Raw genomic sequence first — 26,004 nt, forward strand, 5'->3', positions numbered from 1 at the left:
GAAACTAAACAAATTCAAGCCAATCAAAACATAGATCAAGAGATCAAGAGCACAGAAGTTGGACATACCACTTGAAATGATAAAGGTGTACATTGATACTGGAACTGTGAGTGTACATAGGTGTACATTGATACTGGAACTGTGAGTATACATACTTTGAAGTATGGAATGTCAGAGTGGTTAGGTTTTTGTTATACACTTCATTAATACAATGTGATTTTTTTATTTTAGTTTTACTAATACCAGACTTTACAGGGATGAAACACTGAAAAGTTTGATATTTTTAACAATTTTTTTCACAAACAAAAGAATTTAAAATTCTTTATTTCTTTTTTTATATTTTTCTTTCATTATTTCAAACATAATTTTAATTTATAAAATATTTAAATAGTGTAAGTTACAATGTTTAAAATATTGTTCCCAAACCACTGGCTGATGCAAATGCCATGAGTGCTTGTGTAGCTTGCCTTGTTTCTAAATGTAATTTTGATTCCTTTAACCATTCCTCTGCCACTCTCCGAGCTTCTCCTTGTAACTGATTCATATATCTAACAGCCATCTCCAGATCATCTCGGTCCATCCAATATTTTGCATTTGCTAAAATTTGGTATGTAGATAGTTTGTCTAGTTCTATTTCATCACTCGTTACTCTTGCATATACAGATTCAAAAATAAAGAAAGACTGAATGTAGGATAAGAAATATTTCCCGAGACCACCACCTGTCTCATCTATCATGGCAACTCTCCGACACACACGGTGGACTTTGTTGAATCTTTGGATCAAACTGTCATCAGTCCACACTCCCCTCTTGTATGATACCTCTGGGATACTTTTCACAATTGCTTTTACATAAGGATGATTTCCAGCTGCATCAGATACAGCTGCAATTTCATTGGCTAGTGGTTTAATTTTAAGTTCCCAAACTTCTATATCCTCTATTCCATGCATCAGAGCTTTATTAAGTGCTACACAGGCCAACCAGAGCTGCTGTGCTTTCCGTGATACTCTCTCTGATTCAGCCCTTCCTGAAATACAGTTTCCAAAAAATATTTCTTTTAAAAGCGTACATAAAGTATCTCTTACAACAATGAAGAATGTGTCCATGGGACACAGATGCCCCCCCCCCCCCCCCCCCTTGTAAATAAACTGCAAATACAGAAATTTTTCAATTTACAAAGGGACATAACTTGAGAACAGTAAAAGTGAGGCAACCCAAATTTGAACTTGATCTATATTTGGTGGTAATAAGCATTGTGTATAAGTTTCATAACATTTGGTTGAGGCAAACTAAAGTTAAGAACATAACTAACTTTAGGACCAACAGACAGAATGGACATACAAGGGTAAAATTTAATGCCCCTTCGGCCGCGGTAGGGGCTATAAAAATGATACTACTATTAGTTTCAACCAAAAACATTACCAATTCACAAGATATAGATATATCTAAAACTTAATATAAATATTCACATTGTTTGGAGTGAAAATGATAATTTAGGTGCAGTGTGTTGGCCAATTTTGTTATTAACATGTTTCCATGCAAGATGAGCCTTTTCAACATGTTTCATGACCTTGACAATCCTATGCAGTGACCTCAGATGATCTAAAATATGTTGCATCCATTAGTGAACAAGATTTGAACCCAAAAATATCTAGAACAAAATGTTTAAATAAATACAATGTACTACAATAATTATAAAGATTACCTTCTACAGCACTTTCTATCCCCCTCAATCTAGCAATCCAGTTAGCTACTTCAGTATGAAAGCTCTGTCGCTCCTCAATCAGTTTGGTATTTAACTCTCTTTCGAAAACCTGCTCTAATTCCTTTTCTTGTATTTTAAGTACATCCCTCAAATGATCACTATGTGCAGCTGCTTGTCTGGCTAAATGCTGACGTAATTCTTGTTCAAACATAACCCTAGAATCATTTTCCTGAAATCAAACATTTTCTAAAATATTTTTTGGGTATTTACACTATACGTCTTTTTGCAATGGTAAAAAAAAACAGGGAAAATTGCAGCTGAGTTTATTATCACTGATAACAAAAAAATCTTGTAACAAAATTGAAACGTTCCTTTACAATGTGAATATGGCCAAAAGATACTGTGGATTACTTCATTTTCTTGGGTACTAATTTTCATAGATTGAGGAAAAATTGTATTTGTGTAGATATTTGGTTTTGCAAAAGTATGAACTTTTCACCTTTAACATCAAATCCACAAAAATAAGTTAGCCACTAATAATCATGAATCCAAAGTATTAAAATAAAAAGGTCATATAGTGTTAAGTTTCTTTCAGTTCTATGATTTATTTATATGACTTCGACACTGACAATTCTTCCTCCTTCTGTGACTATAGAACTACAATAGAATATATGTAATTGGTATTTGATTGTTTATGGTAAGCCAATTACTATTAAAGATTGATAGGAATATTTGTTAAGCTTATTGAACAATACTTAAACTGAGTGATACTGTAAATTCAGAAATTATTGCGATGTTTTTATTGATGGTAAAAATGCAAGAGTATCAGGTGCGCAATAATAAAAACTTGCATTCATAAAAGATTTGCAATCTCATTTATAAGATGTAGCTTTTTTACCAGTGGTCAAGGATTCACAATAATAAATGAATGCATTAATTTCTAAATTTACAGTATAACCATACTATTTAATTTGGAAAACTTACCCATTTTTCTTTCTGTATTAAAAACTCATTTTTAAGTTTTTGCTGTTCATTGGCCACTCTCTGGTCAGATAGCCTGTCATCCTCTTGTATTTGTTGCTCTAAAGCCTGCTGTATTCTTTGTTGCTCTAAAGCTATCTGTTCAGCAAGCTGTTTCTGAAGCTGTTCAATCCTTCTATGAGCATGAGCAATCAATGAATTTAATTCTTCCTCTGTTAATTTTTTACCTAAAAAAGACGTTTTTATTCATTTCAAAAATATAATTTAGTAACAAAATCAGCATTATAACATACATACACTATAAAGGATTAATGGCTTTTTTAATTCCTGCAAGTTTGTCAATGTGTTTCACAAGCCATATTTTGTTATTTTGAAGTTTTTTGTAATTGGGAATAAATATGAGTTTATAGTAAGATAATAATTATGAAAATAAGGCAAAACTGTAAACAAATCTCAATGTGAATAGATCCTCTCAATGGATTGATCCTTAGGAAAAAAGTAAATTCACAAAAATACTGAACTCCGAGGAAAATTCAGAACGAAAGTCCCTAATCAAACGGCAAAATCAAAAGCTCAAACACATCAAACGAATGGACAACAACTGAGAAAGCTAGAAAAAATCTACCACCTTAATGTACACATTTTTGTTTATTTATACCTGTACTGAAGTGATTTTTTTCTACCCAGGTTTTATATAATAGTACATTATTTTCCTGCTAATTTTACAAGATGCACCCATTCATAAATTTATTTGACTTTTTTACAAACAGTTTAGCCAGTATTTTCATGGACTGTAAAACTAGTACATGAAAGATGACCTAAGATAGTTGGGCTTTTCTACATAGGCCCTTCAAATTGATTTATACAGTACTAATTTGAGGGTTATTCATTTATAAGTGATGCTAAATTAATTTGGTGTACTTTAAATTCAGAAATATTTGCATATATTTATTATTGCGGATGTTGAACAATGCTAACATGCAAGATAGATTGTTGCAATTTCAGGAAATGCTGCATGCAAATAATGCAACCAGAATTTTTATTTTTTATTTTTGCAACACCTAACCAATCACAATTTTTGTAATAATAAAAACAGTGCAAAAAATTCAGAATTTACAGTATATTCTTTTCATATTGTATACAAAATGCAAAAAGTATCCCTCAATTTTTCCTATACACTATCAGATGACTGTTGCAAAACAGAAAAAAAATTCACAAAATTTTTATAAAATGTTTTATGCAGCTACTTTTTGTCAGAAAATATTAACTTTTACTTCAAAGAGGGGAGGCAGGAGGGGTCCCATTTTGAATTGCTGAGAAAATAAATGCCAAATCCTGAATTTCAGTTAAAAAAAAATGTGTTCGTTCCACATCATGAAATAATTCCCAAATTCACATGAATTAAACTGCTCAATCCCAAATTCCTAAAAAGGTCCTACCTCTGCTCTTTGAATATCCTTGTTTTATTTAAATAGAATTTGATATCATTTTCAGTCTTGATAGAACATTAAACCCTTGCTTTAATAGTTACAGAATTGATCTGTACACTGATCTATTTTATCCTTATGCACTGACTGAGTGTGACTAAATGTGCTTCCTTGTCTAAAATGTTTAAGAAATACCTTTATTTTGACAGCATTATGATCCTCCAATAAATGTGGCCTCTTAACCCTGTATTTCCTACCAAAAACCGTATTTACCTCTAGCTTGACCTAGTTTAACATCAGGCATGATACTCTCTAAACAGTATTTACCTCTAGCTTGACCTAGTTTAACATCAGACATGATACTCTCTAAACAGTATTTACCTCTAGCTTGACCTAGTTTAACATCAGGCATGATACTCTCTAAACTCTATTTACCTCTAGCTTGACCTAGTTTAACATCAGGCATGATACTCTCTAAACAGTATTTACCTCTAGCTTGACCTAGTTTAACATCAGGCATGATACTCTCTAAACAGTATTTACCTCTAGCTTGACCTAGTTTAACATCAGGCATGATACTCTCTAAATGCTATTTACCTCTAGCTTGACCTAGTTTAACATCAGGCATGATACTCTCTAAATGCTATTTACCTCTCGCTTGACCTAGTTTAACATTAGGCATGATACTCTCTAAACAGTATTTACCTCTAGCTTGACCTAGTTTAACATCAGGCATGATACTCTCTAAACAGTATTTACCTCTAGCTTGACCTAGTTTAACATCAGGCATGATACTCTCTAAACAGTATTTACCTCTAGCTTGACCTAGTTTAACATCAGGCATGATACTCTCTAACTCTTTCTGGAACTGTTTCTTTCCTTGTTCAACAAGGTCTTTATATTTTAACATCATTTTAGACTGGGATTCCACCTTCTTCACCTGTGAGTCCTGCTTATTCAGTTCACTATTTAATTTGTTGAACGTTTCTTGTGCTGAGATCAGAATTTTATTCTTCTTTGTCATTGCTTGTGATTTCCCTTCAGTGATGGCATTCTTTAATTTTTGTAATTGTTCTCTGTAAAAGATTAATAAATGAAGTGTTTATTAAAGACACATACAAATAAAAACAGTACAATGGAAAAAAAAAATGTGTGATTTTACGTCTACATTCAAAGAAAATTTCAAAAAGCCAAATTAATAAGTTAACTTTGTTTTTTGTAAAATAGGACTTTTCAGTTTGAATAATTCATTAAATTCCATTTCAAAACATTTAAGACATTTTTGTTATTTAGTCTGACAGTATCTATAAATCTGTAAGTTGTTTGTTTTCATTTTGAAGTCATACAGTTGTCATAACAGGATTACTTATTACCTGGCTTGAGTAACAAGTCTGTCAGAAGAAGTAACAGCATCAAGCCTGGCTCCATATGCAGAGGATACCTCTTGCCACTGACTATCTTTATTCAGAATCTGTAATATAGGACATAGAACTATACAAATAATTTTCAGTAGCAAAATGGTCTCCACTCATTTCACTATAGTTGGGAGTTTTAATTACGAAATTCAAACACTTATCCATCAAGACTTATGTTAAAAATTTATTAACAAGAGGAATTTAGGAACCCAAGTAAGAGGTCCTTGAGTTGATCATTGGGGAAACTCCCTTTTCTGCATTATTTAAAAAAAACCCAGTAATTATGACCTTGATATCTTGACCTCTGAACCAATAGCGGCCTTCCTTTCATATGAAACCATATTTGCAAGTTTGGGTCCAATCCAATTTAAGGTTCTGAGGTTATTACTTGGAAACCCCTTTTCTGCACTAATTTCAATCTATTTTAGTAGCTATGACCAACCCTAGATTCTGATCACTAATATGTAACCATATAATTTTTTATGCTTGTTTATTTGCAATTCCATTTAAGGATCTTGAGTTATTATCTCGAAAATCTTTTTCTGTACCTCATTCAGTCTTATTTTAGTAATATTGACCTTTAACTAAAAATCTTTTTCAGTCTATTTTAGTAATATTGACCTTTATCTAAAAATCTTTTTCAGTCTATTTTAGTAATATTGACCTTTGACACAGTGATCTCAAAATGAATAGGTATATGTAATCTGATATATAGTTTGAAGACAGTGAAAACTATAAAAGTACAAAAGGTTATGCAAGAGTGTAAAACTATGGAATCATTGTAATTTTCAAAATAATCATGTACATTGGTCATGATCATGATAAAAAATGAACACCAAAAACATCCATAAAAATTTTGATAAAAATATCATAATGAGACCCAAACTTTAGCAATTTTTTTCTTCAAAATGTCCAACTAGTTAAACTCTGTCACATGTCTTAGCTGTGGGCTATTTCATTAAAACATAAAAGGTGGCAAAGTGATGACAGAGGGACAGTTCAAAAACATTATACCCTCAACTTTGGCGCAATGGATATAATATCCACTAGATTTGCATGACTGATCTACATGATCTATGATTTACAATAATGGATTATTTTTTCAAAGTGTTTGATGTGTCCTAAACAAGAGTCTGTAAATTTGATGGTTTATGTCAAGTGATTTAGGAGGAGTTGCTGATAAAAAATAGAATGACAAAGTAAGATAAGAGACATTGACCATGTTGACCAGTATGTGTGGACCGGGCTATGCAATCAGTAAAACAAACCTCAGATGTGTCATCCATGGCTTTCTTCAGGGCCTCATTATGTTGTTTAGTGGTTGTGATAACTTCAGTTTGTTTTTCTAAAGCCTGTTGAATGATCTTGTTACACCTGTCTGTCATATTTTCTATGTAAACTTCTAAAGCTGCAAAGGCAAAATTAACAGTTATCATTAATTTATTAAAGAGACAATGTCTTAAAGGGGCATTAGCTACGAGAAATAAAATATGATTTTTTTTCTTAAATCATTAATGAAAGTGACATAGTTAAATAATAATTCGCTTTTGGCAGCCAGTTTGGTTCAATTTTGTCAAAATAAGCTAAGAAACATCGCTGATGAATTATTCACTTGCAAGTGAATAATTCGACCTCATTCAATCCGTATTTTTGTGACCTTCAATTTAACCCCTTAGCTAGAGATGGGCAACACATGAACTAGGCGAGATGAGCTTTTAAAAGGAAAAGAATGTCAACATTGAAAGTGAAACAATGGTAAACTATTTGGTTGACTGATTGTTCCACAAAAACTCATTCTTATACAGGTAAAAACGATGATTAACATATTTTTCAAACCTGTAATACAAAATCAAACAGACTTACAAAAATCCAATTGCACGTGTTCGCTATCTATTCATATCTATATTTATGTTTATATCAGGTTATATGACCGTCGGCAGTCTTCGTAGTTCACCTCGAATAGCTCAATTCGATAGCTAATGCCCCTTAAAGGGAGTAAAAGTTTTGTGCAGAGTATCCATCTTGGAACTATGCAGTTGGAACTTAGAAGCATTAAACAATAAATGTGGATAGTGTCCACATGTGGACACAGATGATGCCCCCGCTTGCATATCATATAGTTATAAAGGGACATAACTGAAGAACAGTAAAAGTGACGCTACCCAAATTTGAACTTGATCTGAGTTTTGTGGTAATTAAAGAACCTTAGTGAGCGCGCTCACATACCCCACGTCCCCACATTGTCATTGGAGAAATAAAATAAGTGTAAGAAAAAAAAATTGTATCGGAAAAAAAATTGAATCATAATTTCCTGTCAATATGCACATCTACATAGTATGTCCTTATTATCTACACAGTTTCATGAAATTCTGTTGTGTGGTTTGAGAGGAGTTGCGATGACAAAAGGTTGCAGTAGTATATTGGGCAAATAAGTTCAAAGGGGCGTAACTCCTGGAAAAAAAATTGAATCGTAATTTCCTGTCGATATGCACATCTACGTAGTATGTCCTTATTATCTGAAAAGGTTTCATGAAATTCTGTTGTGTGGTTTGAGAGGAGTTGCGATGACAAAAAGTTGCAGTAGTATATTTGGCAAATAAGTTCAAAGGGGCGTAACTCCTGGAAAAAAAATTGAATCATAATTTCCTGTCGATATGCACATCTACGTTGTATGTCCTTATTATCTGAAAAGGTTTCATGAAATTCTGTTGTGTGGTTTGAGAGGAGTTGCGATGACAAAAAGTTGCAGTAGTATATTTGGCAAATAAGTTCAAAGGGACGTAACTCCTGGAAAAAAAATTGAATCGTAATTTCCTGTCGATATGCACATCTACGTAGTATGTCCTTATTATCTGAAAAGGTTTCATGAAATTCTGTTGTGTGGTTTGAGAGGAGTTGCGATGACAAAAGGTTGCAGTAGTACATTAAAGTAAATAAGTTCAAAGGGGCGTAACTCCTAGAAAAAAAATTGAATCGTAATTTCCTGTCGATATGCACAACTACATAGTATGTCCTTATTATCTAAAAAGGTTTCGTGAAATTCTGTTGTGTGGTTTGAGAGGAGTTGCGATGACAAGAAATAGGACTGACGGACGGACTGACAGACAGACAGACGGACGAACGGGTCAAAAACATTATACCCTCCGCAACTCGTAAGCATTGTGTGTAAGTCTCATAACATTTGGTTGAGGCTAACTAAAGTAGAGAACAGAAACTAAAATTTCAGCAATTTTTCTATTTGTAAACACACATAACTCTAGAACGGTTGTGTATAAGTTTTATAACATTTGGTTGAGACAAACTAAAGTTAGAGAATGGAACATAAAATTCAGCAATTTTTATGTTTATAAAGGGACATAACTCAAGAATGGTAAAAGTGTTGCCAACAAATTTCGTACTTAATCTGTATTATGTAGTAATAAGCATTGTGTATAAGTTTCATAACATTTGGTTGAGGCAAACTAAAGTTAGAAAACGGAAACAAAAAATTTGTACTTGATCTTAGTTTTGTGGTAATGAATATTGTGTATAGGTTTCATAATGTTTGGTTGGGGCAAACTTAAGTTACAGAATGGAAACTAAAAATTTTGCAATCTTTCGATTTATAAAGAGGCATAACTCAATAATGATTAAAGTGACACTACCCAAATTCAACTTGATCTGTGTTTTATCAGTGGAAGTCAAAATTAAACATTGCATTGTATAAAGCATTGATTGTAGTTGATTCAACTATAATAATGGACAAAGGAAGATAACTCCAATTTTAATAAAGTTACTTGATATTTAGAAGAAAATAAAAATTTTGCAATTTTTCCATTTCTAAAGGGGCATAACTCTAGAATGGTTAAAGTGACGCCACCAAAATTCAAACTTGATCTGTGTTTTGTGGTAATAAGCATTGTGTATAAGTTTCATAACATTTGGTTGAGGCAAACTTAAGTAAGAGATTGGAAATGAAAAATTCAGCATTTTTTCCATTTGTAAAGGGGCATTACTCTAGAACAGTACAAGTGACGCCACCAAAATTCAAACTTGATCTGTGTTTTGTGGTAATAAGCATTGTGTATAAGTTTCATAACATTTGGTTGAGGCAAACTAAAGTTAGAGAACGGAAACGATAAATTCAGCAATTTTCCATTTGTAAAGGGGCATAACTCTAGAACAGTAAAAGTGACGTCACCAAAATTCAAACTTGATCTGTTTTTTGTGGTAATAAGCATTGTGTATAAGTTTCATAACATTTGGTTGAGGCAAACTAAAGTTAGAGAACGGAAACCAATTTTGGGACGTAAGTATGTACGTACTTACAGACGGACAAGGGTAAAACTTAATGCCCCCTCCGCTACGGATGATTTCTTCACCATAAACTTTTTGTGAACGAATCAATTGTTTTAACTACTAACATATTCTATCAATGCACAAACATTTGAGAAAGTTTGAAGGCTCTAGGTTTTAACCAGTGAGAGGACTTGATTACACAAAACTAGTATCCCTCTTTTCCCTGAGGCCCATCCATCTGCACCAATCATTCATGTTACTTTAAAGTACTTTTACCACCTCATACAACCTTGCTTAAAATAACTGGCCTGTAAAACAATACTTTATTGTTTGGTTACAGTCAATCCATACCTGCATTTTCAGCAGCTTCTTCTGCTTCTTTCTGTTTCAGCCTTCGTTCTGCTTCCTCCTTCTTTCTCTCTTTTTCTGTCTTTACTGGAGTGGCAACAGGAGTGGTAGCTGCAGGGGGTGGGGAAGTCATGGGTGGAGCTGGCATAGGTGGTATATCAGACTGCTAAGAAATGTAACACTTTAATTTGAATATTAAATGAAATATGGATTTAATAGTTTATCAATTTATGAATAATGAAATTCAAAAGCATATCAGTACACATGAGCTATGTTATGGCAGACAGAAATTCAATCAAGATCAAGTTCAATGTAAAATATACTACAAAACACAGTTAACACTAGATGGCAGAAAAGAATTTCAAGTTCGACTTGACCTTTGACACATAAAAACTATTACTGTCATTCCATATGGAATTTATGAATCCAAATATCACACAAAAACCATACATACCTGATTTTGTGGAACTTTCCTTCTCATTTTACTCTCTTCTTCAGGTTTAGGAGAAATATTTGGAATAAGGGGACCTGGTTTATCTGTGCTCCTGGAAAAAAATCAGTTTTTGTAGTTTCTCTATTGTGTCAATAAATCAAACTTCAATTTTTACTACAGTTGTATCTAAAATTCTGTTTGTATTTACTTTACCAACTTGTTTCGGAGGATACTTTATTTCATGTTTAGCCCTTTCTAGCCAACTTTGTGGCAATTCATTTTTGCTATTTTCTAATATTTTTTTTAAGGATTTATAGGAGAGAGGATCCAAGTTTTACATATTTGCGACATTTACATGATTTATATTCACGTAATTTTCTTATTCGAAAAATTCCAGAAAATAAATCACTCTTGCATTAGTTAGATTACAGTATTCTGAACAAAGGCACTTCACGTGGTCAGGAAATTAAACTACAATCATTTAAATGAAGCAGTCCTTGAAAATAGAACAAAACTAGAACTGGGTGTGAACTAATAAAAGGAAGACCCTCAACCCACAATACTTTTAGTTTCTTTAAAATATAAAGTACTAAATTTATAAAAAAGAAAGCAGAGCACAAACAGTTTTACAGTTTTTAGGAGGCAGAGTCCCCTTTAACATCTAGTTCATGGATAATATTCTTTTATGCATATCCTCAGATAGTGTTATACCACTGTGTAAAGTTTCATCAAAATTAGTCTAGCCAATAAGGAGGAGCTGTGCTTACAAGTTATTACCACATATTTCAATATTGAAGTACATAGTTGACAATCTCTAGCTATACTATATTATATAAGTAAAAAAAAAATAATGGCTAAGGGAAAAAACTCTATGTTTAATATAATGTTAAAACATTGAACATGTGTACCCACCATGTGATGGAAATATTGTGTATAAACAGTTTAAGGCAAGTATCACACTGTTGGTCACTATGGAAGTAAGTAAATTTGATAATCTCCATTTTAACATGTAGGACAGGGATAACATTCATTCAGTAAGACAATATAACGGTGTTTTTTTGTTGTTTTTTTCATACACATTGGAATGTACATATTCTACTAAAATATTTTGTGCTTTTAATATTTAATAATAATTTACTTATGTGATTTACATATCCGTTTTTATCTTACTTAGGAGTTTCTGATGTTGGTATTAACTGAAACAGTGCATCAAAAGCATCTTTACTGTATGGTACATTGTCCTCAATCTGTTTCCTGAAGTTAGAATCATACCATGCATACCCAACCACACCACCAGCTGCTAATGTTGTCACACCAAGAAATTTGAAGAAACCTCCACCTTTCCTGGAAAAAATATTATTGTACATGTAAAAATACCATTACTCAATTATTTGGGGAGTGTGTAAAATGATGTCAGCTGTTCTGTTTATTCAATTTCAGTTCCCTTGCCCTAATTACTTTTAAATGTAGCCAACTACCCGAATTGTTTTATTTGTGGTGTTGGTGTATCAGAAGTTTATGTCTGATATGCATCAAATTTGTATCTTTTGTATCAATTTTTATATATACTAGTATATATATATAAAACGTCTGAATATAAGTCAACGATCTTTCCCACGAGGGCACTGGATCGTTACGAGTAACGATACATGTACACAACAAATATATTATATAAACGCATAAAAAGTGTGCAAAACAACACCAATAACAAAAAAAGGAAACATTAAATGTAATTATCTATAAATATTTCGGATAACAGATATCCTTCATCAGTATGATTATGATGTCCTAGTCCTAGTATATATATATATATATACAGAATGTATTTTCAGCCTTGTATCACCATCACTGCTGGTGATCCGATGGATAAAATCTGTTGTAGAGTCGTCACTGGTTCAGACGTACTTATATATATATATATATATATCTTAATTTCCTAAGCACTTATTTTTCCTTCTATTGTATATATTCTATATGCATGGTATGTATATACGCAAATTACACTTGGTTGAGTATTGATGTTATTTAATACCTATCAAAATGTGTCTAGTACATTCAAATTTTTTAAATAAGTAACCAATTCCATCAATAATCTATCCATGTGGACAGCACCACTTAGTTTGGGAATTTTTGACAAAATATTTTTGTAGATGAGTTTGCTTTACAGGTATTATCCTGCTGATAGATAAACTATACTTTGGTGGTGGTGGTGGTTGTTGTGGTGGGTGAGCTTCAAATGGTGTTGATAGAGGAGGTTGAGGAACCACTGGTGGCTTTGTACATCTAGATCTTCTTCCATGGATCTAAAACAAAACAAAAATTAATAGTAAATCTTTCTCATGTTTCTCAAAATCTTATCGAGATTCAAATGTTTCAAGCATACTTTATGACATTTGGACCTATAAACTTAAAAAAATGAATGGATAATTTGGATTTTTAGTGGACTGGACTGTCACAAGTTGCATTAATGACTCTGATTTCAATGATTATAAGTGTATTGGATATTCTTTTCTGTCTGTTGTGAATACATGTATATATATAGCACTTTATATATACAACAGACCAGAAAATGTTTTTTGTTATCTGTCACCCAAAGAGATGATTTTTAACCTACCAGCCTAGCTCTCTTTCACCACTTTAGAATTAAAGATGGGTTGAATATTGAACAGAAAGACGTAAACTTTGCCAGTTTGATTTTGCATCTTACTTTTATTCGTTGCAGTTGTGGTAAGAAACATACACATACTATATCATATTTAGTATATTTTTTAATTTCATATACCAGTAAATAGATTGATTGATTGATTGTTGTTTAAGGCCACTTTCAACACAATAGTGCTATTTCATAGTTGTCTTTATTGGTGGAGGAAGCCAGAGTGCCCGGAGAGAACCACAGACCTGCAGTAGGAAAAATGACAATCCTAGTCAATTAAGCATGTTAAGATTGGAGTCGAGTGCACCTGCTACGTGTGGGATTTGAAATCACAACCTCAGTGTTGACAGGCTATTGATACAGTAGTTCGAATACTTAGACCACTCATCCACCGAGGCCCCTTATATAACAATTTAAGTAAATACACAAGTTCTAATTTAAAACATTATTAAACAAGAATGTGTCTATAGTACATGGATGCCCCACTAGCACTATCATTTTCTATGTTCAGATTAAATTTAGAAAGATCATATCATAGGGAACATGTGTACTAAGTTTCAAGTTGATTGGACTTCAACTTTATCAAAAACTACCTTGACCAAAAACTTTAACCTGAAGCAGGACAGACGAACGGACGCACAGACCAAAAAACATAATGCCCCTCTATCATAGGTGGGGCATAAAAAATACCATTCTATTGACCTGCCATCACATGGTTATTTTAGGCTAGTCAGTTTTAGACTACCTTGCACCATTGAAAAACCAGAATGAATGAAATAGCACAAGGTGTCCACAGTTTTGAGAGAAAAAAATTTAGTTTTGGCAGTAACATGTATTCTTCTTTTGTGTCTTTATAAATAGATAATCTGAAAATTTGGGTAAATGTGAACTTTATAAGAATAATATGAAATATACGGCTGATAATGGTTAGGAAGCAAGACAACTCACCCCACTGCCAAATGGCCCCACAATTAAAAGGAGTTAATTCCCACTGAATTAAGGCCTGCAAACTAGCCCTACTAAAGAAAAGATGTCATATCCTGCTAAATTTAGGCCTAATAAACTCGCCCCACTTATGAAAAGTAGTTTAATAAAGATAAAACACCCATTTAATATATTGACCAGACTACTTTTCAATAGTAGGGCGAGTTTGTAGGCCTAAATTCAGTGGGATTTAACTCCTTCTCATGAGTGGGGCTAGTTAATAGGCCTAAATTCAGTGGAATTCAATTCTTTTTCCATAAGTGGGTGATTTGGCAGACCTTTATTCATCAGTATTCATGGTATTAAACTACTTTTCAATAGTGGGGTGACTTTGTAGGCCTATGATCATCCGGATTACAATATAGTTCATATGTAGAGCGATTTAGTATGGCCAAATTAGCGGGACCATAAGTGGGGCGAGTTTGCAGGCCTAATTTCAGCATGATTTAAACCCTTTTCGTGATTAGGGTGAGTAGGTTAACATGAGTGACTGGGCGAGTTGGTAGAAAGTGGGGCAAGTTGGTAGGAGGTTGGGGCTAGTTGATCTAGGGAGATTTGGCAATAGGGCAAGTTGTCATGGATTGCAAGAATTCTAATGGGTGGATATAAATCTTAATTTCCAAATGATATGCACTACCTAACCAACGGAGATACTGGGAATAAAACCAATGAACACACTGGGAAAAAATCAATGGACAAACTGAGAAACATGTTTTTTTCACAGTATGTTCATTCATTAAGCAGTCCATAGCACAGATCGTTATTAAATAAGGGCCCCCTGTAGACCAGTAAGCCTTTTTATAACAGTAATGCATGACATGTTGTCCAGTACTGATTTTTATCAATTCAAAAGGGAACCCTTAGTAAAAAAGACAATTTGCATCTGCGGTCCAGTTGCTAACCTTGATTTTGGGGGGCACTCTAGATGTTGTCCTCCACATTGCTAATCAGTAGGACACCGGCTCTTCAATTTGACTTCCGGTAACCTTCATCAACGACTTTTGTACTCAGCAGATGAATAACTTTGCAAGATTGTCCACAATCTGAAATGTAACGGATAAAACTTAAATACCACAAAATAAATTTTAATCTTAAAGCACCACAATGTACAGTTTGGTATCAACAAATTAAAACAAAACAACAAGAAGCTTAACTAAACTAATGAATCATATTGTATATCTTATTTTCTGTGCACCAATGGAACGTAATATTACTTAAGATCTGTTTCCTTCTTCTTTATAATTCAACACTCCATCAACATACTGATGATAACGTGCCGGGCACTGATTTTACTATGCCGCGCGTGCGTGGGATCTAATTTTATTTACAGTGAATAATATACAAAAATAAAAATAAAAATTTAATTTCTTTTTCTTCTGTTTTTGTACTATACATTTTGGTTAAAACTATATACATTGTAGAATTTATTTAAATGTTTAGATGTTTATTGAGAACAGATATTGGAATATGTTCTCGGAAACTTTCAAGAGTAGTACATTGAACTGCAGTTACTGGGAGAAGGTTCCATTGTAAGATTGTTCTTGGGTAGAATGAGTACTTGTAGGAGTCTTTGGTGGTTTGTATGGGTCTGAAAGAATAAATATGTGAATGTTGTCGTGTTCTTGTATCGGATTGTGTGAGTAGATTTGTCGGGTGTATGGCTACAAGATAATGTATGATTTTGTAGAAGAATATGATGCGTGTTCTTATTCGCCTTTTCTCAAGAGTTGCCCAATTTAGTGTTTGCAGCATTTCAGTGACTGAGCTGGTGTTATGGTATCTGTTGCATGTGTACCTTGCTGCTCTGCGCTGGACCATCTCAAGTTGGTGTGTTTGTGATTTGGTGTGTGGGTCCCAGATGCAGCTGCTGTATTCTAGCTTTGGTCTTACAAGTGGTATGTATGCTTTTTCTTTAACTGTTTTTGAATTTACCTTTAAATTTCTTTTAATGAAGTTCAGCTTTTGTGTGGCTGCAGCTGTGATGTTGTTTACATGCTTGTTCTATTTTAGGTCAGTTTGTATAGTAATGCCCAGATATTTTGTGGATGTTTCTTTTTGCAGTACATGTAGGTGGAGAGTATAGTCAAATTTTAATGGGTTTTTCTTGGTTGTTATCTGGAGGACTGAGCACTTATCTGGATGGAATGACATGAGCCAGTCCTTCTCCCATTTTGCTGCTGATGTAAGGTCTTCTTGCAGTTTTTGTGTGTCTTCTTTGTTTCGTATTGTTTTATAAATTATACTGTCATCTGCAAATAATCTTAGGGTGCTGTGTTTTCCCAATGTACATAAGTCATGCAATAGAACGTCAGTAATAGTGTGGAAAAACTAAACTAAACTAAACACTAAACTAAACTAAACTAAACTAAACTAAACTAAACTAAACTAAACTAAACTAAACTAAACTAAACTAAACTAAACTAAACTAAACTAAACTAAAGCTCACATGGATTATTTCTATTCTAATAGGACAAATTAAGGTCTTTTGGATCGAAGTAGTTTTTGTGAAGGCAAATAGTGACTGTTCCCGTAATTGAACAGACTATTAATATTGACCCTACAGACGAAGAAAACTGAATAAGTGACATTCTTTAATATTAAATATATATATTATAATTATATTTAATATCATACTTAGACAGGTTAGGATAAAGTAAAATGATTATGAAAATTAATTATTGTGTGAGTTTTTTGAAAAGAAGGAATGTATCTTCGTTACATCAAAATGGCACTGTCCAATGTAGTAGGTATTTGCCAGTGTATACAAAGCACAATTGAATATTTTAGACTTATATCAATTTCATTAGTATAATTACTTACTTGCATGATTACTGAAACAGAGTGAATTACATATTATTATATTTATCTAAGAAATTGGTTTTTCAACAAATTCGTATGATCGTTTGTTTATGTTTCCATGTTTTGACGACTTTCACATTTATGCATTTTCCCGTACAATGCTTATGTTCTTACTTCGTGGTTAGAGTCTTTCGTTCAATGGAAGCTGACGAGAAGTAAATCAGCATTCCAGCCTACAGTCTAATTCCGGAAAATTTGGGGTTGTCATATTTAAATAGCTATACTTTTGTCATTTTTAAAGATATTAAGACAAATGAAGTTCATTTGAAAGGAGAGATGACAAAGAAGCATTTCAAAAAGAGTTGGAAAATCATTTCCTGCATGTTTATAACTGACCATATTTGAAAAATTACTGAAGAAAATAACACCATTCTTATTATATAATTAGCGTTGTTAGTTTAACAGAGGCTAAATGTATGTTTGTTGTATCACAAGCTTTAAAACCGTGTCTCATGTTTTTAAAATAAATTCCAGCTAGGCACCGACCATTCATCTGTTGTGAGGTGCATGGTTGTTTTTTTCTTCGGACAAACATGTTTTCGGCTTAGATAATAAAAATTTTTTTTTTAACTCATGCAATGTTGTATTTATTCTTTCCCTAATTTTAAATGGAAACAAATTACTTTTTCACTTCGCTTCTGAAAAAAACGAGATATGGAAAAAACCACAGGGGTAATCAAACTCATAAGCAGAAGAAAAACTGACAACGACATGGCAAAAACAAACAAAAAACGACAAATGGACAAGCAACGGTCTGCAAAAAACAACATAGAAAGCTAAAGATTAAGCATCACGAACACCACAAAAGAAAACGGTGTGATCTCAAGTACTCTGGAAGGATTAGTAGATTCTTCTTTCCATGTGGCACCCGTGAAACAGATTTTTTTCTTCTTCAAGATATCTAAAATCCAAAAACATATAAATAACCCCCCCCCCCCCCCCCCCCCCCACACACACACTAAACACATATGAATGAATAGTCGGTGTCAGAAGTGTAAATCAATTGTTAATATTTGTGATATATAAGGTCAGCGGAACAAAAAAATACTCCATAATAATACAAAATAGATATTAAAAAATTACCTGAGACACGGTTGGGGACTTGTATCATGTGTTTATTTGTGCAATATAAAACTACTGTGTTGCTGCAAAACTAAAAGTGCTAATTACGAAAAATGAGAAATATTAAGAAAAATAGTCTAGCAATATGACTAGCACTGTGTTTAAACAGTGGTTCATTGATTCTTGATTCTCTTATTATCCCATATGTCTTCCAAACGTACGTTACGTCCCCGAGGTTGCCACAAACCCAATAGCTAGCTCTTTTGTATTGACATGAAATATTATTGATATTCGGTTCATTTTTTGTAAAATTGCCGTTTATAAAATGTTGAATTATTCGAAATACTAAGCCTGTATATCTACATCAGGCATAGATTGCCTTTACTTCGTAATCGATTTGGCATTCCAACTGTTTTGCCATATGTAGACAAAACGTGCGTCTGGCGTACCAAATTATAATCCTGGATTTTTTTTATGAGTTTTTATATCTCAGCATATGAAAATAATACAGCATTTTAGACAAAACAAAACGGTTGGATTTTAAAAGATAGACTGTTGTTCTACCGTCACTTAATACATCACCCGAGATAGAGATGCATGCAATTCTTTTTTTCTCTGAAGGCAACGTGCAATGCCTGTACCAAGTAAGGAATATGGCAGTTGTTTTCTACTCGTTATCATCTTTAAATCAATTCAAGAACTTGATAAATTCTTGGTCTGGCAGCTCATGCCAATGTTTTGCCTGCAAAACCAGTTAATTTCTGTTCATTATTTTTGGTTTAATGCTTTATTTTCAGCATGGCAATTTTATTTTATTATCTTTACTATAGTGCTTCTGCTGCTTTGTGCTAGTTTTAGTAACTAACTAATCTATATGTGCTTTTAATGTGCAAACCATTTTATTTTTGCTTTTGTGCTTTTATCTCAAAAGTGCATGTTTCAGTGTGTGTTTAACTTGTAAGATGCTTTTAAGAACTTTTGTGCTGCATGTTTATATACTGATATGAACTCTTGCTTTATATGTTTAATTTATGTGTGCATGACTTGATATGTATGTATGTTTTGTTTTATTTGTTGCTCTGTCGGTTTTAAAAGCTCTTCACAGCTTATGTTTTATACTTGTATTAGCACATACCGACTCTAAATAAAGCTTTATTATTATTATTATTATTATTATTATTATTATTATATTATATGGACTTCCCCTTTCTGAATTTATCTTGGAGTTTACGGTATTTTTGTCAGTCTACTTTTTTTCATTCCTGTTAGTTTAACAATTCTTCGGTATAGCAAATCTTTCTGTCTAAATAGGATAAAAGGTTAAAATTTGTATAGTAATAATGAAATCACCAAAGTAAGTTTATTCCTATTGGACATTTTGTTGATATGTGATATTAAGCAGAGACATATAAAAGTATTATATGTCTCTGTATTAAGTATCCCTTAATTTGAAATTAATCCGATGTGGTGCGTTGTGAAAAAAACTTTAATAAGGTAACCGTCAAATTTTTCATGATCCCAGCTATGAACAACCAGAAGAGACCTAATCTTTGTAGTGTATTAGATCAACTGCAGAAATGGCTGCGCCCATGAAAAAAATTACAGGTAACAGAGACCGAAAATTTATCAATATGTAGGCACAATTTTGTAAAATCCAGTGAAATTTCCATAAGGCATATGTTAGTTATTTATCCTGAACAAAAGACAGCATTATTTTAAGTGTGTTGTTCGTATCACACTCACTTACTGGTTTACTCTATATAAATTATAATTTTCTGCACTAATTTTCAAGCAAATTGATAAAAGCAATATGTTAATGTGTATGACAACCCATGATTACCTTTTATTGATAATATGAGGCAGGTGTTACCTGTGAAAGAGGACCAAGTCTCTTTAAACTATTTAAAAAATGATTTTTTTGCAACAGCCATACATTATATTCTTACATTTGTCATAATGTTTCATTTGGAAGCAAGTCAACTTGTACCATTGCAAACTCATACCACATCAACTCGTACCACTAAAAGTCAACTCTTACCCAGTCTTCACGCTTAACCACAAGTCCTACGGCATTGGCTTGTAAAATTGCTTTTGGACTTGTAAAATTCTTCTCTACAAGCCAACAGAATCCAACTAAGATTTTCAAAAAATTGAGCTGTGGGCTTGTGGACTCAAAAGTTGATCGTGAAGGCTGCTTACCAATGTTAACTCGTACAATGATTATGTACCACTGCGAAGTCCTACCATTGCGAACTCGTACCACTGCAAACTCGTACCATTAGAAATATATTAATTTATAATTATATGCATTGTTTTTTGAAAAAAATACAATATACGAATGTTTTATGAATTGTGTTGTCAAATCTTTTTAACAAAAAATTGAATTTCTTAATTACCATTCTAATTAAGAAATTATTTTCCTTTCATTGTGTGATTATGTCTTTAGTTAATTTATCAACATGTTTAATCCAATTATTAAATTATGATTGGTGTTATATAATTTATCAGCTTGGAATGTCTATTAATAAATAAAATAAAGATAAGCTCAGTTGATAGCGAAATATCTTTTATATATAGAAATTTCAAACTTTCTAAATTTTGGTCATAAACAATTTTAAACTTTTCAAAACAAGTTAAATAATATCTCTAAATAAATAAGACAAATCACAAATACCAAAATCTATTCAATTTAACTAATTTGAAATGATTAAACATTAAATCATATTCTTATCAGTAAAAGTTAAAAAATGGTCTTGTTCATGGGAGACATCAAAGCCAAATCAGCTACAAATTGGTCATTGTGATTTCAAATTATATACCTTTACAGACTTATGAGTTATTTAGTGAAATTTAAATCTTTATTCATCATTTAACACCATTTGAATGCATTTGAATAAGTTGGTACGAGTTTGCAATGGTACAAATTTAACGTGGTACGAGTTTGCTTTTAGTGGAATGAGTTGACATTGGTACTAGTTTGCAATGGTACGAGATAACTATAATTCTTTTCATTTTTATTTCAGGATTTATTCCTCCCCTGTGCAAAGCATTCTCAGCATGTTGTCGTGTGAAGCCAGCATTAACCATATCAAATAGGTTGTATACACCAATACAGTCTGCTCGAAACTACAGTATTCTTCCCAATGGATCATCTCCCATAAGGTGATGTATATTGAACATTGTTGAATGGAAGTCACAGATGCCACCAATTAAAAAAATGATTTGAAAGTCAGATGATTTTAATGCAACAAATATATAGTATACAACTTTTTTAAAAACAGAAAATTTGTTTATGTCTTTAGAACCTTACACTGTTCAGGTGTTGCAAAAATATTTTTATTCTTATTCAGTTTTCTATAAAATGGGATGGGCAAGCTGACTAATTTATATATTTCACATATTTTTAGTAGATATGAACAGCTTATATAAACACATGTAAACTAACCAAAGAACATCTTAGTACAAATAATAGAATTGAGAATGGAAAATTAAACAGGGAATGTGTCAAAGAGACAACAATTTGACCAAAGAAAAGAAAACAGCCCAAGGCCACCAATGGGTCTTCAACACAGCGAGAAAATCCAGCACCGGGTGACTGGCTTCAGTTGGCAGGGTTCAGCTGGCCCCTGAACAATAATGTATCCTAGTTCAGGGAAATGGATGCCACACTAAACTCAGAAACATATAAATGAACTAAAATTAAAAAACACACAATCAAACATTAAGGCTAGTTAGGGATGTAGAGATTCCACTTGGTGATTCAAAGGCTATTTAGGGATATAGAGATTCCACTGGGTGATTCTAGTTAGGGATATAGATATTCCACTGGGTGATTCTAGTTAGGTATGTAGATATTCCACTGGGTGGTTCTAGTTAGGGATGTAGAGATTCCACTGGGTGATTCTAGTTAGGTATGTAGAGATTCCACTTGGTGATTCTAGTTAGGTATGTAGAGATTCCACTGGGTGATTCTAGTTAGGTATGTAGAGATTCCACTGGGTGATTCTAGTTAGGTATGTAGATATTCCACTGGGTGGTTCTAGTTAGGGATGTAGAGATTCCACTGGGTGATTCTAGTTAGGTATGTAGATATTCCACTGGGTGATTCTAGTTAGGGATGTAGAGATTCCATTGGGTGATTCTAGTTAGGGATGTAGATATTCCACTGGGTGATTCTAGTTAAGGATGTAGATATTCCACTGGATGGTTCTAGTTAGGGATGTAGAGATTCCACTGGGTTATTATAGTTAGGTATGTAGAGATTCCACTGGGTGATTCTAGTTAGGTATGTAGAGATTCCACTGGGTGATTCTAGTTAGGGATGTAGAGATTCCACTGGGTGATTCTAGTTAGGTATCTAGATATTCCACTGGGTGGTTCTAGTTAGGGATGTAGAGATTCCACTGGGTGATTCTAGTTAGGTATGTAGATATTCCACTGGGTGATTCTAGTTAGGTATGTAGATATTCCACTGGGTGATTCTAGTTAGGTATGTAGATATTCCACTGGGTGGTTCTAGTTAGGGATGTAGAGATTCCACTGGGTGATTCTAGTTAGGGATGTAGAGATTCCACTGGGTGATTCTAGTTAGGAATGTAAGGATTCCACTGGGTGATTCTAAGGCTAATTAAATAGGGATGTAGAGATTCCACTGGGTGATTCTAAGATGGGTTATCTTATCCTGCACATAAAATTGGAATAATGTTAAAAAAAAAAAAAAGGATAAAGACTTAAGTGCTGATTTGGGATGATTTTTTTTTAAAATCTGCCCTGCTGTGGCTTTACAGAATAAAAATGAGAAGAGGTATGATTGCCAATGAGACAACTTTCAACCAGAGACCAAATGACGTAGAAGTTAGCTACTATAGGTCTCTGTAAGACCAAATGACGTAGAATTTAGCTACTACACTTTTCGAGAACTCTGGCATGATACATTTAAAAATATGAAAGAATTTCATTTATTTATAATATGACCTGCCTACTGTTCCAGTCAACAGGGAACAAGTTTAGTATCTAAAGGAAATATTTATATCATAAGATAATGACATGTAGTGTTTTTAGTTTAAATAGTGTAAATTATGTCAAACGGTTGTCTATTTAATTTTGCAGATCCAGACTTTGTCAAAATTTGCATTTATTGTCGAACATAAAATTTTGTATTATTGAAAACATGTATACCGATTAAAAAATATGTTTTCAAAATCAATTATTAGTTCTGTGCAAAGTGATCAGTGGTGATAGTCAAACTTTTAATCCAAAATCTTTGTCCTTAACATGTTAACAGAAGTGTGGAAATAATTGATTTTTTAAACAAATTTAAGATGTTCTGTGATTTATTTTATTTAGGAGAAGCATTTTACAGAATTACACGCCACTTGTTCAAACTTCTGTGAGAACCAGAATGGATTGGGCAGAGCCTACAATAGTTTGTGATAAAAAAGATGGAAAACCTCAATCAAATAAAAATGTTCTCAAAAGATTTAAAAGACTAAATTGTGGATTATGGATCCGAACCAGGGCTGGAAGAAGTAAAAAACTATGGAGAATGGGTCCTCAAAAAAAGTGGAGACACAGACTTCACGTTGTATGTAATGCTTCACAATCTACACTTCTTGACAAAATGGTCACAAAATATTGGAAGAAGAAAACCTACTTCGTTGATGATCCTTATGAACCTTATGAAAAAAGAACAAAAATGGAAAAGTTTGGTTTGGACATACAAAAACCAAAATTTGTTCCTTGAATATATGTCAAAATAAAATTGAATAATTGATTTGTGTGAATAAATATGTTAGTTGAATTTTATTATAGTTCTTTATCTTGCCAACAATTATTATTGTTAAGCAAGATATGGGTGTTTCTTTCCTGGCATGAATCATGTTGACAATGGTGTTTTCTCTGTTATCAATTAATGTTCAATTATCTCTTCAGATATGACATGCTGCTTTCACTTTGTAAACCCCAAGTGATAAAATTCTAAATATATCTATATTTAGTGATTTATAGCAGATGTACATATGTATGGCTGTTACAGTTTACCCCCTTGTAAATCTACATGTATTGTAATCCTTGTACAAGCACTGTCAATTTTGCGGTGTGAAAATAGAAATTGAAAAATCAAACGTTTCTCATATACTTTACGCAGTAGGTCAACTATATGTGGTGTATGAAATGATTGTAGAGGGTACATGTCAATCTGGCAGGTCTAATCTGACCACAACCTCATTTTCATGGTTAATCGGTCAATGTAAAGTTTTTGTGTTTTGGTCTGTTTTTTCGAAGACTATAAGCAATAGGTCAACTATATTTGTTGTATGGAATGATGTAAGGTGTACATGTCTGTCTGTTAGTTATTATCTGACCTTGCTCTCATTTCATGGTTCATTGGTCAATGTAAATTTTTGTGTTTTGATCTGTTTTTAAACGACCGCAAACAAATTTTGCAGTCGTATATTGGTATGACATTGGCGTCGTCGTCATCCGAAGACACATTGTTTTTCATACTTTAACTTTTAGTTTAAGTGAATGGATCTCTTTGAAATTTTACCATAAGGTTCAATACCACAAAAGGAAGGTTGGGATTGATTTTGGGGGTTATGGTACTAACAGTTAAGGAATTAGGGGCCAACAAGGGGCCAAAAATAAGCATTTTTGTAACTTGCATACATAACTTGTGTGTTAGTGAATGGATCTCTCTGACATTGTACCACAAGGTTCCATATCACAAAGGGAATGCTGGGATTGATTTTGGGGGTAATTGCCTCAAAATTTTAGGAATAAGGGGGCAAAAAACAAGCATTTTTCTAGTTTCATGACAATAACTTGTGTGTAAGTGTATGGATCTTTCTGAAATTGTACTATAAGGTTCCATATCACAAAGGAAAGCTGGAATTGAGTTTGGGGGTAATTGCCCAAAACGTTTAGGAATAAGGGGCCAAAAATAAGCATTTTTCTAGTTTCCAGACAATAACCTGTGTTCAAGTGTATGGATCTCTCTGAAATTGTACTGCAAGGTACCATACCACAAAGGGAAGGCTGGGATTGATTTTGGGGGTAATAATACTAATTGCCTCAAAATTTAAGGAATTAGGGGCCAAAAAACAAGCATTTTTCTAGTTTCAGGACAATAACTTGTGTGTCGGTGTATGGATCTTTATGAAATTGTACTACAAGGTTCCATATCACAAAGGGAAAGCTGGGTTTGAGTTTGGGGGTAATTGCCCTAAACGTTCAGGAATTTGGGGCCAAAAAACAAGCATTTTTCTAGTTTCCAGACAATAACTTGTGTTCAAGTGAATGGATCTGTCTGAAATTGTACTGCAAGGTACCATACCACAAAGGGAAGGCTGGGATTGAGTTTGGGGGTGATGAATCATAAGGGGGTTAAAAAAATTGGGGGGGGGGATTTTTTTTTCCTTTATTTTTCTTTAAAATTTTCCATTTTAGATAAAATTGAGAATGGAAATGGGGAATGTGTCAAAGAGACAACAACCCGACCATAGAGCAGACAACAGTCAAAGGCCACCAATGGGTCTTCAATGCAGCGAGAAACTCCCGCACCCAAAGGCGTCCTTCAGCTGGCCCCTAAACAAATATGTATACTAGTTCAGTGATAATGGAATAGATAGGTTATTTCTTATTTATATATAAAAGCAAATAATAATGATATGGTTTGAATAGGTAAATTAAAATTTTCAAAGTTCTTAGACCACATTCATTCTGTGTCAGAAACCTGTGCTGTGTCAAATATTTAATCACAATCCAAATTCAGTGCTGTATCAAGCTTGAATGTTGTGTCCATACTTGCCCCAACTGTTCAGGGTTCGACCTCTGGGTCGTATCAAGCTGCGCCCAGCGGAG

General features: G+C 33.2%; 2 protein-coding genes and 1 long non-coding RNA gene across 7 annotated transcripts; 2 read left to right on the plus strand and 1 right to left on the minus strand.

Moving 5' to 3' along the window:
• Positions 1 to 308: 308 nt before the first annotated feature.
• On the minus strand, positions 309 to 15,230 carry LOC127736093 (MICOS complex subunit Mic60-like). 2 transcript variants are annotated; one of them, XM_052246612.1, is made up of 11 exons: positions 15,126 to 15,230; positions 12,783 to 12,889; positions 11,757 to 11,930; positions 10,608 to 10,698; positions 10,157 to 10,316; positions 6,796 to 6,935; positions 5,486 to 5,583; positions 4,926 to 5,188; positions 2,689 to 2,912; positions 1,705 to 1,933; positions 309 to 1,026 (listed from the first exon to the last, which is right to left on the minus strand). In XM_052246612.1, exons 1-11 carry the CDS (start codon positions 15,162 to 15,164, stop codon positions 407 to 409), a joined length of 2,145 nt encoding a protein of 714 aa, XP_052102572.1. In that variant the 5' UTR covers positions 15,165 to 15,230; the 3' UTR covers positions 309 to 406. The 2 variants fall into 2 exon arrangements, with proteins under 2 accessions (XP_052102572.1, XP_052102571.1); XM_052246611.1 differs by having other exon boundaries at positions 10,157 to 10,319.
• Positions 15,231 to 19,689: 4,459 nt separating this feature from the next.
• On the plus strand, positions 19,690 to 23,944 carry LOC127736105 (39S ribosomal protein L35, mitochondrial-like). The gene is made up of 3 exons (XM_052246654.1): positions 19,690 to 19,749; positions 21,168 to 21,306; positions 23,491 to 23,944. The coding sequence occupies exons 1-3, from the start codon at positions 19,722 to 19,724 to the stop codon at positions 23,885 to 23,887; spliced, it is 564 nt and encodes a 187-aa protein (XP_052102614.1). The 5' UTR covers positions 19,690 to 19,721; the 3' UTR covers positions 23,888 to 23,944.
• On the plus strand, positions 21,324 to 23,478 carry LOC127736113 (uncharacterized). 4 transcript variants are annotated; one of them, XR_007998810.1, is made up of 4 exons: positions 21,324 to 22,055; positions 22,192 to 22,225; positions 22,396 to 22,497; positions 22,532 to 23,478. It is a non-coding gene; the product is annotated as an uncharacterized LOC127736113 (long non-coding RNA). The 4 variants fall into 4 exon arrangements; XR_007998811.1 differs by lacking the exon at positions 21,324 to 22,055 and adding an exon at positions 22,082 to 22,157; XR_007998809.1 differs by lacking the exon at positions 21,324 to 22,055 and having other exon boundaries at positions 22,082 to 22,225.
• Positions 23,945 to 26,004: the final 2,060 nt, after the last annotated feature.

The sequence above is a fragment of the Mytilus californianus genome, unplaced genomic scaffold, assembly GCF_021869535.1.
Source record: "Mytilus californianus isolate M0D057914Y unplaced genomic scaffold, xbMytCali1.0.p SCAF_3, whole genome shotgun sequence".
In the NCBI taxonomy this organism is placed as follows: Eukaryota; Metazoa; Mollusca; class Bivalvia; order Mytilida; family Mytilidae; genus Mytilus; species Mytilus californianus.